We start from the raw sequence: 19,604 nt of genomic DNA on the forward strand, positions 1-19,604 counted from the left end.
CTTCCAATCCAAGGAAATGAAGGCATAAACTAATTTTAAATAGTTACGCTTGAAATAGAAAACAACATGCCTCAATAAATACCCAGCTATTACTTAACCATTATTTCAAATTATAGGCAATGATCAGAAAGGAATAAGTCATCAAACAAAATCATAGGCAATGACATAATTGAATTCAATGCCAAAGATTCTTTACCTTCCGCCGAAAATAAACCCATACAGCTACAGTGATGCTGGATAAACCCCAACATTGATTTGAGAATTGAGAAGATGAATACCCAGTCTATTCACTGCTAGGCAGTGAAAATTTCCAGCGGTAATTAATTCTTCTAAGCACTAACCTGTGGACAAAGGTTCAATGTTCTAAGCTCAAAAACAAATAATCTTTTTTTTCTAAGAAAAAGAGGGAAGATTACCCAAAATTTATAATATATAATCAACGGCATTAACACAAAATCAAGGGAATGAGAAGTAACGAGAGGGGACAAAAACTATTTTCCATCTATGTTAGGCACTGGCTTCTATTCTTCATTATCCTATCTAAGTTTTAGAATGTAATTCTATTCTTTCATCATTTCTTTTTTGGAAAGCAGAAAAGATGATGAGATCTGGATTAAAAATTATTTTCCATCCAAGTTAAGGACTGGTATATATTTTTATTGTGACATCTGCTCATTATTTCTTTTATGGATAGAAAAGATGGTGGTGAAACTCACCAAGCACGAATATTATGAGTAGAAAACTCATCACCGAGCTTGGATTTGTCCACCATATCCATAGTGTTTCAAGAGTCCCTCGTCCTGGCGCCAGTTCTCCTTCACCTTGACGTCAACCTGCCGCACAAGTAGGCAGTTCATAAAGTCAATAAGCGTTTTTATGTAATTTTATGAAGAGTTGAATATTTGACGATAAATAATAATGCTTGAACCTCGAGGTAGACTTTCTTCTGCAAGAAATCCTCAATATCTAGCCTTGCGGCTGTAGCCAAAAGCTTGAGTGCCTTTCCTTCCTGATCAAGAAAACAAAAGTCAGATCATCAACAATTGAATTAAGAAAATTTTTGGAGTTAGGGTCTACTTTTTGCAGTTCAGGGTATTGGGTAAGTAGTTTAGGTTTCAGGGTTGGTTCTTGGGGTACAATTTTGGGTATCGAGATAAATTTTTGGAGTTCAGGATATTGGAATAAGGGTTTTGGGTCCCTGTTATATGGATTGGGCTTAAGATATCCTCAATTAGAGCATATCGATGAATTGGCAAAGGAAGATGCCTCCAAGATCTTTGAGCTTCTCAAAAGAACTCAAGAATTTGCAGAAATAGCAGAGTGTTCTTCCAAAATTGCAGAAGGTATGTGATCCGATGATGTCAAGAGGCGTAATGGAGAGCAAGATGAAGAATGGGAGAAGAACAGGTGGAAATGAAAAGAGTTTTAGATGGAACGACAAGTCCAATCGGTCTTCCAGCCTTCTGGAATGGAGAATCTCCGAGCTCCAGCCCGAGGTCGTCCTCCCCTTCAACTAACTTCAAGAAGAGCTCTATTCATCTGTTGTCTATTTCAGATCCTGCCCATCCCTCTCTCACACGTGGGTTGGAGAGCCAGGCGTGAAATGTTGCTTTTTCTTCCTCCTTTGCAAATATGTCAGACCGAGTTCCCTATCAACTTAGGGCTTGGGTTTTACTTATGCAATGCAGGCAAAGGGTTTAGGTTTAGCGCTTGGGTACTTAATGAAATTCAAGGCATAGGGTTTAGGGCTTCACGTGAGTATTTGATTTGGGCTTGAGGCTTGAGAACATTTTAGAAATTGGTAGCATGTGGTTTTGGGTTGAGGGTCAGGGGCATTGGATGGACAGAATATCAAAGTATCAAAAATAAGTGTGTTTTAGCACCTCTCTACCGGTTTTTGTTAAAACTTTCAAAACAGGGGTAAAAATGTGGATAAATTATTCAAAAGCGAGGTAATAGATATTTTGGAGTGATGAATGTTTCGCAAATTATTTCCAACCAGAGTTAATGAGTGTTCAAGAATATCAATATTTTGTAAAATCTTTCAACAGTGAGGCAATGAAGGTTTAAGAACGATGGATATTTCTAAAAGCTTTAAAGAGCGATGTAAAAAGGTTTAAGAAAGGCCCACGAAAAAAAAATATATATATATAAAAAAAGCGATGGATGTTTGCATAAAAATATTTCAAGGTAGAGTTAATAAAGGCCCAGAAAGATGAATATTTCGTAATATCTTTAAAATAATATGTAATGCAAGTTTATGAGAGATGAATTTACTTTTCCGATGAGGATGATCTTCTGGGAGTTCTTCTCCACCACAATCTCCACCACCACATAATCCTTAGAGGTGGGTCTGCTGATATAGTTGACCACGTTGACCTACCAAAATAATCTCGAGGTGGTAAATATATTCGGAATGATAACCATTAATCAGGATAGGAAAATATATTTCTGAAGTAGATGATAAAGATTGGCCTATATCCTAATTTGTTATTACATTATCATCTGATAAGGCACAAGGAATTGTACCTAGCATTTCTATAAACAAAAAAAGAATTCATAGAACAGAGGTACCTGGCACGCATAAGGCACTTCGTTTCTGTACTGCATAAATATCTTCTCTCTGACGATCTCGGCTACAAAAAATCTCTCAGGGTGCTCGCTTGTGATGTCCTGAAAATCAAACTCAGGACAGCTGAATTCTCTTAATAAGAAAACCTAGTTATTACCTTGAAATTGTAAATCAAAATTGTAATCTACCTGCATCATTGAAGAGCGAAGGACATCACCATGTTCATTTTTGTTGAGAATATCGATAGAAATAGGCGGATCAATACAGGTGAGAGGAAGAAGAGTACAAATCGATACAGGATGATTTTGGAAGATGGAGAAAATACGATGAAAAAGGGTAGAGAGATGCAGGGCCATAGAAGTGGAAAGAGATTAAAAATTCAAGAAGCACTTGGTTTGTCTACTCTTCTATGGGTAAGCAAACCTTCACACATGTCCCACAAAAATCCAAATAGAGAAAAAAAGAACAAAACTCTCTTAGTTTTAACAGTTTCACTCGTGGATAAACAATAGATGACCCATGAAGTTAAAGAAAGCATGATGGTATAACATAAGTCTTTACACGCCCAAATAAACCATGCAACATAATCCAGCATCATATCTTGATTTATCAAAAGCTAGTAATTCAAAAAATAAAAGTCCTTTGATAAGAATTTAGGATACTTTATTTTAAAAAAGTTATGGAGGTCCATTGATGAAATTAGCGCCTTTCTCTATCGACGGCATAAAGTCAACTCTCCGTGAAACTGGTGGGAAAAATTAATATGATCTGCTGATTAATAGAGTGCCATGGATAAAGGATAAGATGGAATTAAATACGTGTAATCTAGAACAAATTAAGGTATATATGTTCCGTTGAAATATTAATTAGAAACAAATTTCTCATACATAATTGTCACACAAACCTTAGGATAATAGGCAGGTCCTAGAGGCAGTTTAGAGAGAATCCAATCTTTGATATCGTCGATTCCATGGCCGAACTTGGCGCTGACAGGTATAATATCATCGACATCTGTGAATTTCTCGTACCACTGCAAGAAATACGATCTTTAAAGGAAAAAAATTGCCTCTAAATGGGAAAATAAATTGATGGAAGATAGTAAGGCAACCTGGATTTTTTTTGCTATCTCCCCAGGTTTTATTAGGTCTTTCTTATTCAAAACCAATAAAACTGGAAGATCATTCCTGAGATTTGCAACACCTTCAAACACCTCATCAATCTGGCCACAATGAGAGGAAAAAGAAAGCAGAGTAACCAAACGTTGTCCACTAATGCTAAGCAACAAACCAGGACTTACCAAACAAAGCGAAGGAGGGAAAATAGCACCACACGTGCGAACTGACCGTCACGTGGGAATAACAGAATAAGAGCGGGAAGGCGAGAAGAATCAATATAACAGAAAAGGGCGAGCTAAGGAAGAGGCATCGAGAAGTTATTTTGGAAAGCTCAGAGCGACTGGAGATTCTCCCGCGCAGGCTGTTGGCCAATTCTGACGACAGTGTCAACTTCCTTCTTCCTTCCAGGGAGTTCTTTCATTCTATTGTTCCCCATTTGATTTCCAGAGAAACACTGTATCTTGTTTCTGGTTGTTGGTCGCTTGCGGATCTTGGGTTATTGTTCCATTTCTTGTCGAAAGGATTTAGCGGAACGATCAGTCAATCTAATTCTCATCGTGAATCGATAGCATTATCTCTATTGCAATAAGTTCAGCAGTAATAGTGATCTCGCTACTTGGATCTCTATATATCTGATATTTGGTGAGAAGGTAGTATCAGTATCTTAACAACTAAAGACACTCATGAAAGAAGACTAATTTGTCCACTCATCAGCCTATCTTGAGGGATTTGATTCAGCTTCCAAACGAAAGGCCAAACTCAAAACATATCTGAAAACTTGAATTACTAATGCAAAAAAAAACGAATATTTGGTTGTCTCATCATTGTCATCCTGGCTGAGCCGAAAGACAATGAAGATGATGACTATTTCATTTAATTTTTTTCCCAAAAATTGGTAAATATAATTTTTTCAACAATATGTAATAATTAAGATGAAAAAAATATTTCAAGAGGCACACCTTTTGGGGTTCCTTACAAGCATCAACGACCACGAGAGCACAATCTGCGTTTATAGCAGCATTGTGCACATTCTTCATCATCATTGAGTCCAACTTATGCATCTTCCTCTCTATGACCCCCGGGGTATCATAAAGTATCATCTATAATAAGATACAAAAAATAGGCGTATAAAAGATAATTGTGGTTTGAAGAAGCACCTGTGAGGCCTTCAAATAGCTCAATCAGACGGAGAAAAAAGTTACCTGATATTCAGGAGCAGAACATATGCCAAGAATCCGATGGCGTGTAGTCTGAGGCTTGTCTGTAACAATTGATAGCTTCTGGCCGATCATTTGATTAGACAGTGTGCTTTTTCCTACATTCGGCTTGCCTAATACAGCGACATAACCTATTGACACCACAACCAAAAAAAAATTAGTCGATAATATTTCAACGAGCTTTACAGGAACTAACCCTAGCATTAAGGAAACTTGGTCTTCACCGTATCAATTTGCAAATGAATGGTGGACCTGTCATCAGAATTCACTCTGGAAAGGGACTGACATGTCCACATGAACCAGAAAATTTCTATGTCCACATGAAAATTTATTCAACAATAAGTCAGGTTATTGTTTTTGAATTCCCTAGATTTGTTGGTTTAAAAAACGGATTTATACAAATACTCTATTATCCAATTATTTGATACAAATTAGATATAGGCATTGCAATAAAAGAGTAAAGTATAGATGATTCCCTGCGAAAGATGAGTATATGATGATCTTGATTATAGTTTCTTGTCCGTTTATTTTAATTAATTCGCAAGAAAACGGACCATATTTTCCCAGTGCGCAGAAAATTAGATAAAAACATATCAAAGCCTGTGATGTTTCTGATAGAGACAAGTCAACATCGCACCAGTGGAAAAACTGAACAGTGTTAGAATTCAACTTGCTTTAAAAGCTAGCATTAAATATAAGATCCAACAGCTTCAGGTCAGAAGTACAAATCAACCTGGAGATCTAGAAGAAGAAAATATATATGACCCTTCTTCCTGCCTATTATTCAGTCCATCAAGGGAAGGTGCGTAAGCCAAAAAAGACACCTTAGTACATGTCGATGACACACATGTCACAGCATTCTTCAGCTGGTATCTAATTAACAAATTTGACATTAAGTCCTCGGATGATTGATGTACTTCTTGGGAATTGAAGTGGCCCATTCTACAAAGGTATCTGGTTTGCAGCACAAGCACATCGATGACCAGTTCAAGGAAACATGAAAATTGGGATGTAAACCAGCAGTCAGCCCAACAGATGCAAATGTTAAACTGGGGTCATGTGAGGACAATTATCCCATTGATGAAAATTCTCATAATATTTTGATTGGAAAATTATTTTACTCGAACCACACAAGACCAGATATAATCTTTGCAGAGCGTGCTCCGAGTCAATAGATGTGTGTTCCAAAGGAAACTGTTGACTGAAGAAGTATATGTCTTTCATATTGCTATTTTATATCTTTAATGCTGCAAATAGGCTTCATGCTATAATTGGCCCATATGTTCTTTCCCTAAGCTGTTGTAAGTACGTCAAATTTATAAGTGCCCCATGTAACAGTCGATTTGTTTCTGACCTGAAGTAATAAAAGACAGTGAAGTCCACAATCCTCTTTTCATATTGGCAGGTATTCAAACCGCCTTGGGCAGAATAGAAGGCCTTTCTGGTTCATTCAAAACCATAGCCTCCACAGGAGCTTCACTGTCAGAAAAGGAGAGGAGTGTTAGGGATGAGGGAAACAAACATTCTTCTTACATGGTAGGGGAGCAGATTTCATTAAGTGTTGGACTCTGCTCTCCCTGCATTCTCCGCGGTCAAGGTTAGTTTTGGTCCTTCAGTTCTTGTTGGATTTCTCTGGATCTTCCATATAGTATATTCACATCATGGAAAAGAATAAGGAGGGAGTTCAATCAGCAGAACAGTAGCCACAAATGAAGGCATTTCCTGAAAATTGAACCTCAGTTTGATGGGTTTAATATTTACAAATGGAGCAAGCTTGTGGAGCTGTCAATTGAAGGAAGGTTCCTGGAAGATCATTTCAGCGAGAATCCACTCAAAAAAGGACGATCCACACATAAGACGTGGCGTGCAGAGGAGGCACCCATTCACAGTGGATTCTTGGCAGTACGGTCCCAGAGATGAGGTTGAATTCCTTATGTATGGATAGAAGATTCATATGAATCATAAGAAAGTTACGCTATTTTGAACAGAAGAAGTCAAGTTACAGCGAATGAAGAAAAAAGAAACCCGGAAACGATCGTTCCCGTTAAGTTCTTTGCTTCTTATATTCAAGGTTTTTTTTTTTTTTTTTTTTTTGAAGAAAATAGGGCAGACCACCCGAAACCGGTGGCCCACCTGACACTGTTAAAAAAACAAAGTCATGTACACATCATTTACAGTTATGACCGCACATCTTGCTTTTATCCCCCTAGCCCCCAAAAAGATATTAGCGCCTCAACGTCAAATATGGCACTCTCGACTGAAGCCTTTCCTCCCTTGAACACCACATCGTTTCAGTGAAACCATACCGCCCACAGTATTGCGAGAATTCTCCCCCACTCCATTCTGCTCTGGTATCCACCCGTCATGACTGATGCCCAAAAATCGTCGTCCGAGGAGATATTCACCCCTGAAATCTGTTGCGAGGCCCACACTCCTTGAGCGAGGTGACATGTGAAGAAAAGGTGTGAGCAGTCTTCCTCGCCCCTAGCGCACAAGGGGCAGTCGACGGGCTCCGCTGGTGCCCACCTCCGCCGATAGACCCGTGTGACGAGTTTCCGACTCCTCAACAACCAGCCGAAAATTCTCACTTTAAGAGGAATCTTTAGTTTCAGCATTATGTGACATGCCTGCCTGACTTCTGGGTCATCTCTCACCACCCCTCGAATCTTCAAGTATGCATCCTTCACCGAGAAAGGTGGCCCCCGCCATACCCATCCGTCTCGATAATCTGCTAATGGGCTGAGAGGTAGGTGGATCTCCTGCATTCCCAACAACTCCTCAAACCGAAGGTCTGATAATATCTCAGAGAGGGTTGGGACCCAAGCCCTGTCCCAACATTCGCTGACTGGGGCAGTTGGGTTCCTTGTTAGAGAAAATAGTCTGGGAAACTTCAACTTCAAGGGACCTATAGTCAAGGTTGTTTTCAAGTGTTTGAATTGAAGCAGCGGTTTTTTAATATGGTTGGGATTGTTTTCTTGCACTTTTTCTGTTACTTTGGATATCCAAAGGCGTGAGTTTATGAGCAGGGGGGGCCTCAGGAGCGAAGCGATGACGCTTAGGTGCAACGGAGCAAGAAAATAGGAAGAAGGAAAAGGGAGGCCATCCGGTCTAGTTCGAATAGGAGGGGGGCTTTGTTCTTGATCCCGCCTGCTTGCAGAAATGAATGGATCAGAGGGTTTTCTTTACACTTTTCCCCTTGCAGAAATGAATGGATCAGAGGGTTTTCTTTACACTTAGCCCCTTTTGCTCGTCGCTCCTTTGCTCCGCTCCCACTCGCAAACTCGCACCTTTGTTCTTTCTTGCAGAACCAAATCCTTCTGCTCCTTGTGAAGGACTTGTGGGAGGAGATTCAAAAAGACAATGCAAAACATAATAATGATTGGAAAATATATCTCCTTAATGCGAAGTTGGCTGAAGCCAATCAGGGAGAAAATTCAGTAATAGTGTATGCTTGTTGATCGAAGGAAATATGGAAGGAAAAGGATTATTTTTGGTCAATTGAGGATTCTCACTCTGCAGAGAGAGTGTATACTTTGAAGCAGATGCTTTCTCTTTTCTCATGGACCTCAATCCTGACTATGAGAGTGCAAGGAGTCAGATACTCAATGGGGAGGTGATACCAGACCTGGAGTGAGCTAATGGCATAGTGGTTGACGAGGAGACTTGCCTTAGGGTTAGTTCTCAACCACAGAAGTCAATTCAGGCGGCATTAACGGCAAAAACGGTTGAACCAACAATGCAACAAGGCGCCCACATGAAGATTGTCCCTTGGAAACTATGAGGTGGTGATCTGAGGAATGAACTATGCAGCAATTATTTCAAGAAAAAAGAGACAAACCAAAGAAACTTGTTGGAAGATGACGTACGAGAATCAGCAGTCAAAGAATGTGTATGTGGCCATCTCATTCGGGGCCATATGGGGGACATGACCATTGGATGTAAAATACAATTGGATAGGTTCATTTTTATTGGCATTAGAAACACATTATACTATGGCGATGATTAGCAGGTACCATCCAACTGAGTCAAATCCAACCGTAAACTAAACAATGAATGAATTGTCAAATTCAACCACTATCTCTTTTCAACAAAAGTAGATGAAGACGAGTTTGAAGCATGGATTTTCGAACAGCCCAATAATCAATTGGATCGTAAGTTTCACTCGGAAAAACCAGAAACTAATTCAGACAAGGATAAGCCATTCATTCAGCATGCGGCCTTCAATACTCAGCGACATCATCAATAAGGGAAGAGGCCAATCCCAAAATCAGAACAAAGATCTCGCAAGAAACCCATCCAAAAAATTGTAAATTAAATCATGGAAATGAGAAAAAGGCATGAGTACCACTCCGGTGAGTCCCATCGGGGGCATCGAGCTCCTCCATCTCGTACTCGTCGAGCAGCGCGATGCTCCGGTCAGGCTTCTCGCTCAGAGAAAGGAAACCGGCGGTGAACGAAGATGAAGAAGAGGAAGACGTGGCTTCTTCGCCACTACTCGTCGAACTCGCATCCACTTCCATCTCCACCTCGCTGCGCAAGGCCTTCGATCTGCCGCCATAGACTCTCAAATTGGAATTCGACGGAGCTCCGATGAGAATCTGGCGACGGAATCCGCTTCCAAAATTGGAAATCCTTCTCTCCCGCGACGCCGATGGCAGCGCTGCGGGAATTCGCAGGCCGCTCAGCTCCATCTCGAGCTTCCCTCCCGCTCAAGAACAAGATTATCTCGAAAGTCCCAGTATTTATAGTTTTCACATATTCCGGATTAAAATTAAATTAGTCTTCCCATCCTCAAAATTAAATTAAAAACTTAGGTTAGTGTATCTCTTTGATAGGTGAGGGGATGCAAAAAAATCAAGGCCTAGTTTGTTTAAATTAAGAACTTAGATAATTATTTAACCAGATTCGATCGAAAGGCGTGGCCAATCACGAGGTAAATCCGTGTTTTTATCTTTACCAGTTGAGGGGATTTTTACATAGATAAGTGAATGGTGATAAAAGCATGTCTAGTTTATTCTCATGCTTAAACATTAAGATAAAATCAATGTATAGTCTATCCAATTTAAGACCTAGGATTATTGTATAACTTTGCAAGGTGAGGGGATCTTAAGATAGACAAGTGAATGGTGATAAATCCAACGTCTAGCTTATTTTCTTGTGAATTTAAAAATTAAGATAAAATTAATGTCTAGTCTATCTAAATTAAGAACTAGGATTATTGTATATCTTTGCAAGGTGAGGGGATCTTATGATAGATAAGTGAATGGTGATAAATCCAACGTCTAGCTTATTTTCATCTGAATTTAAAAATTAAGATAAAATCAATGTCTAGTGTATCTAAATTAAGAACTAGGATTACTTTATATTCTTTGCTAGGTGAGGGGATTTTAACATAGATAAGTGAATGGTGATAAAATCAATGTCTAGTTTATTCAAATAAAAAACTTAGATAGTGTATATCTTTACTAAGCGAGAGGATTACAACATAGCTAACTGGATGATGATAAAAATCAATGTCTAGTATAACTAAGCTAAAAACTTAGATAGTGTATACCTCTGCTAGGTTAGGTGATTCTAAGACAGATAAGTGAATGATGATAAAATCAGTGTCTACTCAATTCAAATAAAGAAACATAGATAGTGCATATATTTGAGAAGCGAGGAAATTAAAACATAAATAAGTAAATGATGATAAAAATCAATGTCTAGTTTATTATTGCTAAAAACTTAGATATTGTATATCTATACTAAGTGAGGGGATTATGAAATAGATAAATGAATGCTTATATCATAAATGTCTAGTCTTTTATATTAAAAACTTAGATACTATCTCTTTACCAAGTATGAAGTTTTAAACTAAATGAGTGATGATAAATCAATGTCGTGTCTATTAAAGCTAAAAATTTAGATAGTGTATATATATGCTAGGTGAGGAGGTTTTAACATAGGTATGTGAAGGATGAGAAAATCATTGTCTAGTCTATTCAAATAAAAACCTAGGTAGTGTATATCTTTTTTAAGTGAGTGGACTTTAACTTATATAAGCGAATAATTATAAAAAATCAATGTCTAGTCTATTTAAGTTATAAACTTAGTGGAAATCTAAGTTAATGGTGATAAGAACAGTGTCGAGTCTATTTGTATAAAAGTCTTAGATAATGACTATCTTTGCAAAGTGAGGGGACTTTAGCATAGATATGTGAATGATGATAAAACTAAATGTATAGTGTATAAGAGTATGAGCTTAAAATTTTAGATAAATTTATACTTGGATCCTCAAAAACTATACTTGAGGAATGCCACATGCTTAAAGAGCATGTGAAAGCAAGATTTATGTAGGCATAATCATTAGGAGAGCATTGGAAATATGATGAATGATGGTTAGCACTTGGAAAACATTGAAGTAATTATTGCGCATTTAAAGGATGGACAGTTTTTCAAATTGTGAAAATTTCATATCTGAATAAGTCATAGAAGGCAGATTTTTCATAATAGATTTGTTTGGGGAAGATGTTCCAAAGAATCAGATAGGCTTAGAAGTATATGTAGTAACATGAGCCATCTGATTCCATACTTAGATATATTGAGGGTATATGAGGGAGTGTATTGTAAGTAAAAGGTATATTTGATCATAATTTAAGTCTATTTTACCATGTTTATGAAAATTATACTAATATCTGTCTTGATGAAGATTTAAAATACAGAGATATTTGACAAGGACAAAGGTGATGCAATCTGTGTTTTTACCTTCAAGATATATGTTATATTCAGTATATCGCTTCACAATCAATTTGGGATAGTGGATGAAAGCACCAAGTTCCCAACAGTTTGATCCAGAAGTTGGCTCGATGAAGGAAGTAATCTTGAGAAGTCTTGATGGATATTATGTGGTCAGCATGACATTCATACTTACTTGACATGTTTAATTTCATTGAAATTAATATTTTTTCATTATTATTCTTGTGAGATGTTTATAATCAATTCGTAGAATAGATGAAATTAATGAGATAATTATAATGATATCATTTTATAGTGATCACTATTATTTAAATATGTGTGCTAAAATTCCTATTCAATGCATACTCAAGAAAGACATCAATCTATTCAGAACAAACAATTGCTCATGTGGCCATTAATGTGGAGACTCTAAGGAAAGACAATGTGTACGCTTTAGCAAAATAGTTCATTAAATTCTACTGTATGAATTCTTGAATCATATCAAACTTAAATGTCAATTAGGTTTATTCATGTCACAACCATATTAGTGGTCTGTTGACCTGAGACACCAAGGTCATCTTATGCATGGATGGCTATATTTTGACAAAGAAGTACAAGTTTCTAATTACGGGGTTCAAATAAGCATTATCTCAGAATAATAATAAGTACATGAAGGTGATTGAGTTCTTACCATGGGATCGCCTGCCCTTGGATATTTCAGGATATTGACTCCAAGAAGAGGTTTTGTTCAATCCCAAGCTAAGGTAGTAGGGAATTGGAGAAGAAGTCCTCCCATAAGAACAAGATGATACTAACTAAAATGACAGTTTAGGGTTTGACATTCAAACCATAACCTAAGTCATTTGGGAGTTTTGGGCGAAAGAAAGATAGTACATACTTGATAATTGATGATTGTAAACACTCAATGAGAGTATTTAATTACTACTTTGTATCTTTTAGAGCACAGGATGTAGCTTAGTTCCCCTTGGACTGGAAACTTAACCTATTCAATAGGTTAAATTGATCCTTTTTTAATTAATATATATGTAAATATAATTAATTAAGAAGATTAGAAAATGAGTTATATTAGAGCATTAAAGTAATTTAGTATAGTGACACTAAGGCATATAGGGTAATACACATAATATCAATGGATGTTGATGGATATACAAAGACAAATTTGTTTATGAAAATACCAAAAATAGATTTAAATAGTGAATTCCTCTATTTTAAGTACCCATGCTGATAACAACAAATTATATCAATAAAAGTAAACTTTTATACTTCATTTTTACCACTTACTTTTATATTTTTCACACGAATTATTCACCATTTAAGGATAAAAGGAGAAAGTTATGATTTATTTTCTAAGATCAGTTTTTATGTATCTTATTGTTTTTTGAGACTAACCCCACTTGACTCCTTCGAGTCAAGTGGATTCCTCACATCTTCTTAGAGTTTTTATTTGAAATACAGGACTTAGGTAAATAAAATAGTGAATTTAGAATACAAACCGGAGGAAAGGAAAAACCCAAGACATTTCTTAGATAATAAGAATAAGCCCAATACATAAGAAGCCCATTCAAACCTCCTTAAGAACAATGTCAACTAAATACAAGAATTGTGCAACTAACCCACATTTTAAATTTAAAAAGCCTTTTTTTCAAATATGAGATGGAGGGAATTTTGAACCATGTTATAAATCATGTAATCCAAGCACTCCACAACCGTGGAATTAAATCTAATGGCGGGAGAATTAGGGTACTTCTATTTAATCTCTTCTCCCCTCTCTTTCTATCTCATCTTGGATTTCTGCTCCCAACTTGTTGTTGGAGACCTAGTGCATCTTATTACTCTGATCCATTCCTTTCTAGAAGATTGTGGAAGAAAGAGTTTGAGGGTGATCAAGGTTCTTGGAGAAACAACACCACTTGTCCCTTGGGGGAAGTGACAACAAGGTTCATATAATCTCCTGAATGTTTGCTTTTAACTTTCTCACCATTTTCTGTGTGTAAATATTCCATAGGATATCCTATACTTCAAGCTTTCCAATACATCTGACGACACTAAATATTCCTCCTTAAGAAAACGTTACAGCATTTTTCATCCACTACTCTCTTCTGTCGCAATTCATAGCGGATGGGCAGCCTAAGGCTCTATATGTCCTTAAAATTAATTTCTTTCCCTTAAAAATTCCATAAATATTTTTAAACATCATAATAAATCATTATAACTTATTATAAATAAAATAAATATTTATTCATTCATTAAAAAAAGTTTTGACTAATTTTCCATCATTTTTTTGATTTTCTCTTTAGAGAATAGTTAAAAATCTAGAAAAATATAAAATAACCTAAAAATTATTTTAAAATATATTTGAATTGAACTTTACTCTCTCATTACCTGATCCTTGTGGATTAGACCCCTACCCTATTTTAAATGAGAAAAATTAATAAATATTGTTGCATAAATCAAAGCCTTAAAACAATTTAGTTAACCGAAATTCTGGTATATCACATGCCAACCACTGAGGTGCCTATCCCTTGGCTTATTTTCATGTTAAGCGACTACCTTTTCAAATGTAACTCAATAGTGGGAAGATATATAACATATTCAAGGAGAGTTGGAGGAGAAGAGGAGATCCATCATGACATCGATCACATAGATACATCTAGATGCTAGACACTTGAACAACTTGACAAAACTCTTCCAACATCTTCAAGACTAAAATTAGTTACACAGAAAGTGATAATATCATCTTTGAATTTCTAGTTCAATCCGAGATTATTTACATTGATTCAACTGCATTTACTATGTTAATGATGAAATATACCCAAGGAAAATCCAACACGCCCCCCTTGAGCAACATACCAGAAAGGTTATAACATAAAATATTCTCATCCAAGTCAGCATAAAGGAACGCATTGAACATATGTAGTTGATTTAGAGATCAACCATGATTGACTACCATAGATTGGGGTCAAATGGAGTTTAATGTGAACATCTAAAGAGAACATTCTGTATGTAATTAATACAGTAAGCTTGAGAGAGTTTGTGAGCAGCCAACTAAGCTATGTGATGGGCTACTATACCATCAGGGTTTTATTTGATATTAAATTACCATTTTCATGTAAGAATCTTGCAATCAGTTAGATAAAGCATAAGCTGCCTTGCTACTCGATATCCATGGCTAATTCCTATTAAGATACTTGAAGATATTCAAGATACATACAAAGTGAAAAGAATGATATGGAGATTCACGAAGGTTAGTAAATCAACATAACAAAGTGAAAATGCATGAAAAATGGGGTGAAGAAAAATGATAAAATGAGAAACAAAGTGGTGAGCATAACTATGTTTACGTTTGTGCATGGTAATTGGACAATGGAGATGAGGAGGAGGCCCCAACTTTAATGAAAAATAAGAAGAAGAGATGGTCGGGCTTCAAGCTGACTGGCCTGAAGTCTGTGTCATGTCAGGCCATTTTGAGTAAACATACATGATCTCAGCTCTCCAATCTCTTTTCGGATTATTGGACAGTGAGATTTTATTCATAATATTTAATTTTCTTCTTTATTTTTCAGGCCTTCTGATTGGTTGTAGTGAATGACGAGGAGGAAGGGACCACTGAACTGATGCATCACGAGGGCCAATAAATGATAGGGAATGCTGACGAGGTAATGAGGGGTGCACTATTTAAGATGAGTCCATGGCTGCCATTATTATCACAGCCGTCAACCCATTGTAATAAAGATCAAATGGTTGGGGGGCAAAGATGTTCTTTGCCACCCCAAACCTTGTCCTCGTTGGCTGGCCGATGGTGCCTGACAACAGGGGGGACCATAATGTATGGAATGGCTCGGAAAAGCCGTTGAATTGGGAGAGAATGAATGAAGGGTTGAGAGAGAATCTCTCTCTACCCCATAGAGATTATTTTTTAGGCTGAATGAAGAGTTGAGAGAGAAGCGCACAACGAAGTCAGGCGGTGGCGATCGGTGCCCCACTCTTTGCTCTTCAAATCGGGGTGAATCTGTTAGGATCTCTGCTTAATCTACTACAGAACTAGTTCATGAACAGCGTTGATTTTATTAACATCTATTAGAGTAGAAGAGAAGCTTGATTTCATCAAATTTTCATGAATTAGTTTTACTATAGCAATTCATTGAGCACCAAGTGTGCATGCAAAAATATCATTGATTTATCTAAGTTCCTTACCTATTTTTGGTTATGAAAAATACATAATAACTTTATTTGTGTCTTTCGGCCTCACTGAGGCATTCTAAAGAACACATTTAGGGTGTCAATAGAAACACCCTATTTCCTTTAGATTTTCTGCCATGAAATATATAATATAAATATATCTATAACCATATAATAAATACTACACCTATAGAAGTCATTTTATACTACTATAATCAAATTATTAATCATATATATTTATTATTAATCACTCTTATTAGTCTCTCTATCATCTCTTAATCTCTCTCTTTATCTAGCTAATTAATTATATTCTAGAGCAGATAATCTTTATCCTCTTACCTACTCCCTTAAGCTTAAACTCTTAGGATAAATAAGTATGTCTCTATCCCATTAATCTACTTCTTAATAAATATATAATTCCTTACTTTCATATCATCAGTAACACCCCCCCCCTTTCATTCATCTTCCTAATTCTTATCAAACTGAAGACTTTTCTCAAGTAACTTTTTACATCTAGATAAAATCATAATATCAATTATCATTATCTCTTTCTCCTACTAATAGTATTTCATTATTGTTTCTACCTCACTAATCTTCTATCTTTCTTCCACTACCTACATTAGCATCACCTATAACTATAATACAATTAATCCATTTCAAAAATCTTACCTCTTTATTATTTATAGTATCTATAAAGGATTTAAATAACATCTGATATCATCTCTCTCTCATATCTAATTCTCTCATCCATTTAATATCTCCTCCACTTACTATATTCACTATCCTTATTATTTTTACTTCTTCTTAAAACTATAACTAGATTCACCTCTAAAGGCTAGTCCCTGTGGAGATGACCTTGCTCCTAATTTACATATGAGTGAGTTTCTATTATTAATTAATTTATTTGATTTTAGGAAAATTAAAATTACAACAACACTATAATTATCTACGCGATTTGCCTTCACCTTCCACCCTTGGTATAAGAGGAGAAAACTCCAGGAAGACGATGCAGTGAAGTCCTCAATGAAGGCAGGGAAATAATAGAGAAGATTCTCTAATGATTTCTGCACTAACTTGGATAAATGATTAGGGTTTCAAAGTTTACATACCCTAAGGCTTCCTTCGAGCATCAAGTGGATAAGTGACTATATGTCCAAGGTAACTGATGATAAACAAGTTCCATGAGTGAATCGATACACACTCCTTTGTATCTTCTAGAGTGCAAGGTGTAGCTTGGCACCCCCACATGTTGGAGACTCAACCTATTGATTGGGTTAAATTGATCCAACATTAATTAATCTATATGATGTTGTAATTAATTAATATGGAAGGCCCATAAAGTTTATTGGGCTATAGAGTCATTAACTAGACCAACACATGAGTCTAGAGGGTCACACAACAAATGGTATTTTTGACGTCAGAACATATACTTAAGTTTTGAGGGTTTTTATGAAAAATGCCCACTTAGTATAAATAGGGGAAGGACCTGAATGAAATTCATCCAGGCCAAAATTGTTCAGGGGCCTTCCCCTTATTCTCCCTTCTTCCAATAGCTCCTCTACATTCTAGATGCGATCGGGACGACGTAACAACAACGATGAAAATTGAATGGAGATTGCAAAGGTGAAGGAGGAGATTTGATGTGTTGAGGATCATGCCAATATGTCTAGAGGCTGCACTCATGAGCAGCTTGACTCATCTAACTCAAAGATCCAAGAAATCACATTTATGATCCATGCACATGCAATTTGTTTCGTGGTTTAATGATGCTATCATGATTCCTTTAAAGTCTTCCGCTACGAATTGTTATACATTTTTGATCTAGTGCAAGGCCTCCAGATCCCAATAGTGGTGTCAGTCATAAGTTCATATATCCCACAATCGTTCTCACACACCAAAATAATCCAAACTCTAGTGCAAAAATCTTGCAAAATGAACTGAAAGGGAAAAGAATAACCACACAATTAGTAGCATGAGTGAGAGTGCTAATGGATAAAGAGTAGTGAAAAACAGGTAACCATCATAAATCCATGATCCTTAATGGGATACGAATAACTATCCATAACGTCATAACTAGAGATGGTGGTGAAGGGGCCAAAGAGGCATTATGAAGACCCACATAAGAGGGGCCAGTAGATATCATGGTTTAGGCCCACTCAACTTTCCCAAGGTACTTCAAAAAGTTGTCATAGGGGTGAGTTGTCTTCCATCCTTTAGGGCATGGGGAAATTTGTTCTTGTTGTTACCTGAATGTGTGCCATAACTCCCAAAACGTTTGGAGCCGTGGCCACCATGAGGTGCTGATACATCCATGAAAAAGGAGCAACGGTGGCAGCACTATTTATAGGGAGGACGGAAGAGAAAAGAAAAGTAATGAAAGGCATTTGATCTTTGAAAAGTTATTGGCTGCATTTGGTATTCCTACCACATGTTTGCAAATGGTTTGAGTGTTCATGAACCATTCTCGATGAGTTTTTGTGTTGCATGTTATCTGCTCATGGTTTTTTACAAATACTCAAATGTTCACAAATGAACAAAACTTTTTTCCCAGGCATAGCTCCGTAACAGAAGCATCATAAAAAATCCATCACATAGCACCAGGTCTAGCCACCCAACAGCCACAACAATTACCGCACAACGGACTTTCAAGACAAACCTTTTGAACACAAGTCGTAGTTGTAGACCTCCAATGGGGCGAAATCTCGACACTCCAGGGGTCCCTCGTGTGGGGGGGGGGGCCCAGAGGTTTATTTCTTAATTAAAGGTTATTCTGATTTGGGAAATTATTTTCTTCCAAAATAGGAGTTTATTTAATTTATTTTCTCCTTTTCCCACCTTTAATCTTGATTTTTCTCCCTCCTTGAGTGTTCTTTCAGCTAATAAAGGCCATTTCAGCACTTCGAGAAGGATGAACAAGGAGAGAGACATAGATTCACCACATAGAAGAAGACGAAGCAAGATGGATTTGGAGTTTCAACGGACCCTTTCAATTTTCACATTTGGGTGAATTCAACCCTGCTTACTTTAGTATTTATTTTCTTATTACTTTCTACTTAAGTTATGTTATTCCATTTTCCTCTCTCAAGTAATTGTTTGTATCTTTGATGTTAAAAGAAAAAAACACACATTTTAACCCTATCTAGATTTGGAGTTTCAACGGACCCTTTCAATTTTAACATTTGGGTGAATTCAACCCTGCTTAGTTTAGTATTTATTTTCTTATTACTTTCCACTTAAGTTATTTTATTCCATTTCCCTCTCTCAAGTAATTGATTGTATCCTTGATGTTAAAAGAAAAAAAACACACATTTTAACCCTATCTTGAACTTCCTAAAAACAGAGATTGAAGTGCTCAAGACAAAGATTACAACAATTAAGCGACAACTACAAAGCACTAGGACAGATGCGGGGGAGAGCGTAAGATTAGGCTTAGTGAACAACTAAAGGATGCCATGAGACGACAAGAGATTTATTGTCTCTAGAAATCACGTATCCAATGGCTTTGAGAGGGTGACAGAAACACAAGTTTCTTTCATGCCTTGATTTGACATAGAGCTTGACCTAATTGTATGACCCTATTAAGGGGCTATAATCAGAAACCTGACCAGTTAGCAACAATTGGGTCACTTACTTTAGTACCCTCACCTCATAACTGATAGAGGTGGACAAGGATCTACTATCCTCCATCCCACACTAGGTGACCGACTAGGAAAATGCCATACTGATGACCCTTCCAATGCACATAGAAATCAAGGAGGTGGTCTTCTTCTTTAATAGAAACAA

The 19,604-nt window shown here is 36.8% G+C and overlaps 1 protein-coding gene across 1 annotated transcript; it reads right to left on the minus strand.

Moving 5' to 3' along the window:
* Positions 1-141: 141 nt before the first annotated feature.
* Positions 142-9,615, minus strand: LOC144700819 (GTP-binding protein Era-like protein). Its single transcript, XM_078572368.1, has 10 exons — positions 9,250-9,615; positions 4,890-5,035; positions 4,647-4,787; positions 3,681-3,791; positions 3,477-3,602; positions 2,575-2,673; positions 2,278-2,379; positions 929-1,009; positions 717-833; positions 142-341 (listed from the first exon to the last, which is right to left on the minus strand). The coding sequence occupies exons 1-9, from the start codon at positions 9,593-9,595 to the stop codon at positions 747-749; spliced, it is 1,239 nt and encodes a 412-aa protein (XP_078428494.1). The 5' UTR covers positions 9,596-9,615; the 3' UTR covers positions 142-341; positions 717-746.
* Between the last annotated feature and the right edge of the window lie 9,989 nt (positions 9,616-19,604).

Source organism: Wolffia australiana, chromosome 3 (genome assembly GCF_029677425.1).
Source record: "Wolffia australiana isolate 7733 chromosome 3, ASM2967742v1".
Lineage (NCBI taxonomy): Eukaryota > Viridiplantae > Streptophyta > Magnoliopsida > Alismatales > Araceae > Wolffia > Wolffia australiana.

Excerpts from the sequence above, each read along its gene's own strand:
- LOC144700819 (XM_078572368.1), bottom strand. The coding sequence starts at position 9,595 with ATGGAGCTGAGCGGCCTGCGAATTCCCGCAGCGCTGCCATCGGCGTCG. Across the intron at positions 3,603-3,680 it reads AGATAGCAAAAAAAATCCAG|TGGTACGAGAAATTCACAGA; the intron begins GTTGCCTTACTA and ends TATTTCTTGCAG. Across the intron at positions 1,010-2,277 it reads AGATCATCCTCATCGGAAAA|GAAGGAAAGGCACTCAAGCT; the intron begins GTAAATTCATCT and ends TTTCTTGATCAG.